The following is a 5,826-nucleotide window of genomic DNA, read 5'->3' as shown; positions in this document are numbered from 1 at the left end:
TCCTTTAATTATTTTCTACCCTCTTTTATTTTTGTTATTATATTATTTTTTATAATTTAAGTTATCTTTCCTATCCTTTATATGATGATGACTCCTAGAGCTACAATGGAAGAGTGCAGTCTTATTATTATTTATTTATTTATTTATTTATGCATTTCTTTTTTTGTTCCTTTAATTATTTTCTACCCTCTTTTATTTTTGTTATTATATTATTTTTTATAATTTAAGTTATCTTTCCTATCCTTTATATGATGATGACTCCTAGAGCTACAATGGAAGAGTGCAGTCTTATTATTATTTATTTATTTATTTATTTATGCATTTCTTTTTTTGTTCCTTTAATTATTTTCTACCCTCTTTTATTTTTGTTATTATATTATTTTTTATAATTTAAGTTATCTTTCCTATCCTTTATATGATGATGACTCCTAGAGCTACAATAGAAGACTACAGTCTTATTATTATTTATTTATGTATTTATGCATTTCTTTTTTTGTTCCTTTAATTATTTTCTACTCTCTTTTATTTTTGTTATTATATTATTTTTTTTATAATTTAAGTTATCTTTCCTATCCAATTGTGCCTTGTATGTTAGAAGTATTGAGTGTAGATTACAATGCCTTCATGTTTGTAAATTAATTTTCTTCAATGAAAAGAAAAACTAAAACAAAACAACAACACTACCACGTGGTGTCGCTGTTCGTCGCTATGGGAAACAAAAGTGAGCAATGACGTAAATCTCCTGCGACACCAGATAGTGAGTCGCACGAAAACATTGCGAAGAGCGACGGAGCGATACTCAGAGAAGAAACGCTTCATCTGACACAACCAGCACCGTGTAGACATGACAGTGTGCAACTTCTTCCTCCAGGGCCGCTGTCGGTACGGAGACAAATGTTGGAATGAACACCCGACGGGAGGAAACAGAGGAGGAGGGGGAGGAGGTGGAGGAGGAGGAGGATACAACAACAACTACAACAACCGCTCCTCTGCTCAGCAGCAGCCCAGAGGAGGAGGAGGAGGAGGAGGAGGAGGTAACTAATATATTAGCTAGCTAACCTTAAAACTTGTCAGTGTATTTATGAAGCTGAGGCCTGTTCCACAAAACCTAGATATGAGGATTAAAGCTGCCAGTTATCCTGCTCAGTTTAGCCTTGACTCGTTGCCATGAAAACAGTGGCACATCAGTTTCCATGGAGATTCATCCTGTGCAGCTAGCCTGCTTCAACAACCAGGTTTCATTAATCCTGTGCCTTATCTGTTCAGTCAGCAGTCACTCTGATCGGAAACCACACTTTTTACAGTCAGTCCATGATGTTATGTTTGTATTTGTATTACTGTCAGACTCCACAACCAGCACTGCTCCCAGTAGACCACTTACACACCAGATACTGACAATAACCTGATATTTTCAGGTGCAATTTCATCCATTCATTCATTCATTCTCACTGTGCAATATAATTTTACACTTGTGCAATTTTGTTAATAGTCTGTTTATAATCAATACTTTATATACTGCTCCTTTTTTTATACTTCCTTCATATTTTGTTTCTTTTTTTTACTGTGTTAGCTGATGCATCTTGTTTTTTGCTTCCCCTTTTACTGCACATTTCCCCACTGCCGGACTAATAAAGGAATATCTTATCTTATTTTAATACTTTCTTCTTTCCTTCTTGTATTTAGTTTTCTTATCTTTTTCTCATGGGTGTCATTGCCTTTGGCTGCCCCCAGACCTTCCACTGCGGGTCATCCCTTCTCATAATGGGCTGCCGCCCCCAGACCCTGATGATTGTAATGGTTTAACATCAGCCCTTTCTTCTCTCATCATTGACCGGTATTGGTGTGCATGTTTGTTTCAGGGTTTGGAAACAGAGTTTGGGTGAATCCTTCCCAGCAAAAAGGAGGCTATATCCAGCCTTCATCTTTCTCCTCTCATGGAACTGAGGAGTGGGGTCGAGGAGGAGGAGGAAGCGGAGGAGCTGACTGGGGTAGAGCAGCAGGAGGAGGAGGAGGAGGAGGAGGAGGAGGAGGAGGAGGAGGAGGAGGCAGCGGAGGAGCTGACTGGGGTAGAGGAGGAGGAGGAGGCAGCGGAGGAGCTGACTGGGGTAGAGCAGGAGCAGGAGGAGGAGGAGGAGGAGGAGGAGGAGGTGGAAATGACTGGGGCCGAGGAGGAGGGAATGACTGGGGCCGAGGAGGTGGAGGAGGAGGAGGAGGAGGAGGTGGAGGGAGAAGAGAGAACGTGAAGAGCTCCGAATACAGCTTCTCCGGTCAAAACAGATTTTCAACGCCTGCTACTCCCAGTACCTTTGACAGGGGAGGAAGAGGAGGACAGCAGGTGCCAGCTGGTGAGGAAGACACGGATGACAAAAAAGTGTGAGTCTGCTTGTTCTTTTAAAAAGTTGTGCAGCATTAAAACAAATGTCGTCATAAGGAATTAGTTCATGTGATATCTGTCTCACGGTCACTCAGGGAGATCATTCAGGTGGACATGGAGAGTTGGGAGAGTTCAGGGCAGTGGGGCTTCTCATGCTATTCTAACCACAAGTCACCTCTATCTGGTCTGTATCAAATACACATTTCATTACATGATTTCTGTTGTTATCTGTAGACACTAGACGTGATCATGTTGGATATTTCTTGTCGACAGGTTTCTCCGATCTCTCTCCAGAAGAGCTCAGGCTGGAGTATTACTCCACGAGAGCTTCAGGAGATCTGCAGAGCTATGTAAGTGTAGTGTCGCGCATTAATGTCATTCCTGATATTTGTCTTCAAGAGGGTACCTTCTTCTATGTATTTCTGAAGAGACTCTTTTGCATGGATATAAATATTCCTCTCAGTAAAGTTGAGAGGTGATGTCTTAATGTTAGATCTTGAATTAGTCATGTGTGTTGTCTAAAATGTGTAAGAGGGTTTTATAGATGCGGGAATTGTGAATTGTGAAACGTATAACCTCCTTTCTTCACTAAGAAACTCCTGTGTTTCATGTGTTTAGGTTAATGGTATCAATCAGTTGCTCAACCAGTGGAGAAGCAGAGTCCAGGAACTGAAGGTTATGAATCCAGCCACCCGCGCAGCTTTGGTGAGCCACACAGTTACTGTAACAGTACTCCCATCTATTTTTATGAAGGATTTAAAAAAAAAAATATACAGTAAACATGTTTTGATATTTACTTTCCGTTGCAGCTTGCAGAGATAAACAACCCAGCACCTCAGGCATCTTCAACTGGCTTTGGTTCAGCTACAGCGACTGGATTTGGATCCTCTACAGCCAGCTTGGAAAGCAAAGGTGAAGACGTTTTATTTATTGTAACAGTAGAGGATTGAAGCATATATATTATATTATATATTAGATATGTGTTAAATAGTGAGCTTTAGAGACGCTTGTAGGTGGATTTTGTTACCTTTTGACCAATTGTATTCATGTGTGATAATGTTAGTCCCCATAGTAGCCATTTCATTGTAGTGAGACCATCTTTTTAAACTTGACCTCACTGTATAAAATGACCTGTGGTGACCTCTAGGATAATCAAAGCATCATGAAACTTTACAACCACGAACTAAAGACCTAGGACATTCAGAGGATGGATGTCTTTCCTTGATATATTGACAATAACATGGTTTCTGAGCAGTTCAAAGTTCCCAGCTTTCAGATGATATATACCACTTCTATGTGACATCTACTGTTGACCTGCTATCTCCCCCTAAAGACCCCCTGTACCCCCCTAAAAAAGACAAAAACTAGTCTATGTGGGTCTCAGGGGGTTAAAGTATCTCATTTCTTATGAATACAGTGCTTGAGCAGATGCTTTTACTACAATGTCCTGTCTGAATAATCAAATCCATACTAGCCATTGCTCGTGTCTTAATTCTAAATCTTTCTGACCATGTAGGCTTTGGAGCCCCAGCACCAGCCCAGGCCGGCACTTTCAGCTTTGCTGCTCCTAGTGGTGGATTTGGTTCCCCACCGGCACCTTCCTCCACCTCCTCAGGTTTTGGCAGTGCCTTAGCAGCTCCGACACAACCTCCCTCTGGGTTCGGTTCCTCCCCTTCTTCTGTTTCTTCTTTCTCCTTTGCTGATCCGGCCACCAACAAGCCAGCAGCCGCTTCAGGATTTGGCTCTGCCTCGGGGTTCAGTTTCTCCTCGACACCAGACACCGGCGGAGGATTCGGGAGCGGTTTCGGGGCCGTAGCACCGGCTGCAGCAGGAAGCGGCGGTATGTTTGGACAGGCAAGTGGAGGGTTTGCGACGACCGCCGCTCCACCTGCAGCAGGAAGCGGCGGTATGTTTGGACAGGCAAGTGGAGGGTTTGCGACGACCGCCGCTCCACCTGCAGCAGGAGCCGGGTCTGCCGGCGGGGCATTGGACAGTCTGTTTTCGCAGCAGAGCGATATGACTCCAGAGGAACTGAATCAGTTCAAGGCTAAGAGGTTCACTCTAGGCCAGATTCCTTTAAAGCCTCCCCCAGCTGACATGCTGGTGGTATGATACTGGAGGAAAAGTTCACACGATTTTCGAAATAAAGAGATAATTTATACAAGGTAAAGATTTACTCCTTCCAGTGCTTCTGTTTAAACCAAAGTCACTATACTCATTTTTAAGATAATGTTTAAATACTTCATATCGATGAAAAACTCACTTTGGTTCCATTTAAGATTTTGTGTAAATGCAAAGCATGCTTGATGTTCAGTTATACAATACACAGTGCGTATTTTTAGATGATGTTTCTTGTCATATATAGCGCTATTTTCTCAAATGATTGAATGTCTTTCAGTATTGTTCTGAATTTGCCAATTTTACCTTTTGTTGAGATGCTGACAGTAAAGTGATCAGTTGATGAGCAGTGTCTCTGAAGGTTTATTTATATGATTATGCAATCGAACATAATCTATATTACAACAACAACAAAAAATAAAAACATGACTTGCAGCACAGCAAGAGGGTCGTAGGTTCAAACCCAGCTTGGGGTCCTTCTGTGTGGAGTTTGCATGTTCTCCCCGTGTTAGCGTGGGTTTTCTCCGGGGTCTCCGGTTTCCTCCCACGGTCCAATGACATGCAGGTTAGGTTTATTGTTGACTCTAAATTGCCCATAGGTGTGAATGAGCGTGAATGGTTGTCTGTCTCTATGTGTCAGCCCTGTGATAGTCTGGGTAGGATAAGCGGTTACAGATAATGGATGAATTGAACTTGGTTGGAAACTTTTAACTGCACAAAAACTCCTCCAACAATTATGTCCTCTTACCTAGAAATGTATTTCACCGAATGCTTCATGGTAGAATAATAGAATATCCTCTCATTGATCAACACTCATCCCAAATAGTCACATACTGACGCTTCGTCAGACCCCTCGGCGTCGCTTTTTTCCGTCACACTAAACACATACTTAACAACCCCTCTGCGTCACTTTTTGTTCGCAGTAAACACGTGCTTAATGTTGTGAATAAAACAAAAACACTTGCTTAGGATTAGGCAACAAAACCATTTCGTTAGGTTTAGGAAAAAAACAACATGGTTGTGCTTAAAGTTTTTACAGTGAAAATGTGACTCGACGTGAACACGGGACCGAAACGATCAGCTGATTGTAAAGTGAAAGTGAAACATAATGCACCGGATATGAACAGTGGTCTTCTGGATGAAAGCCCTGTGCTTGTTGGACCCATCCACTACCCCTCCCGACCGCCCTGTGTCTCTTTTTTCGCACTTTAAACCACAGCACCTTCCCTGTGCGTTTACTGTTGCCTCGGATGGGTTTACATTGTAGTTCATCCTCTGTGGAAGGGTGCCGACGGCCGTGACAAAACATCTGTATTTGACGCCCTGGGAATGAA

At 42.2% G+C, this 5,826-nt stretch overlaps 1 protein-coding gene across 1 annotated transcript; it reads left to right on the top strand.

The window, feature by feature from the left end:
• Nucleotides 1-740: 740 nt before the first annotated feature.
• Nucleotides 741-4,838, top strand: nup42 (nucleoporin 42). The gene is made up of 7 exons (XM_074613637.1): nucleotides 741-1,034; nucleotides 1,860-2,373; nucleotides 2,470-2,558; nucleotides 2,648-2,724; nucleotides 2,993-3,079; nucleotides 3,184-3,286; nucleotides 3,891-4,838. The coding sequence occupies exons 1-7, from the start codon at nucleotides 845-847 to the stop codon at nucleotides 4,484-4,486; spliced, it is 1,656 nt and encodes a 551-aa protein (XP_074469738.1). The 5' UTR covers nucleotides 741-844; the 3' UTR covers nucleotides 4,487-4,838.
• The last annotated feature ends 988 nt before the right edge of the window (nucleotides 4,839-5,826 follow it).

Source organism: Sebastes fasciatus, chromosome 17, assembly GCF_043250625.1.
Source record: "Sebastes fasciatus isolate fSebFas1 chromosome 17, fSebFas1.pri, whole genome shotgun sequence".
NCBI lineage: Eukaryota > Metazoa > Chordata > Actinopteri > Perciformes > Sebastidae > Sebastes > Sebastes fasciatus.
The sequence above is the reverse complement of the archived record's forward strand: the minus strand, read 5'-3'. Positions and strand labels throughout refer to the sequence as shown.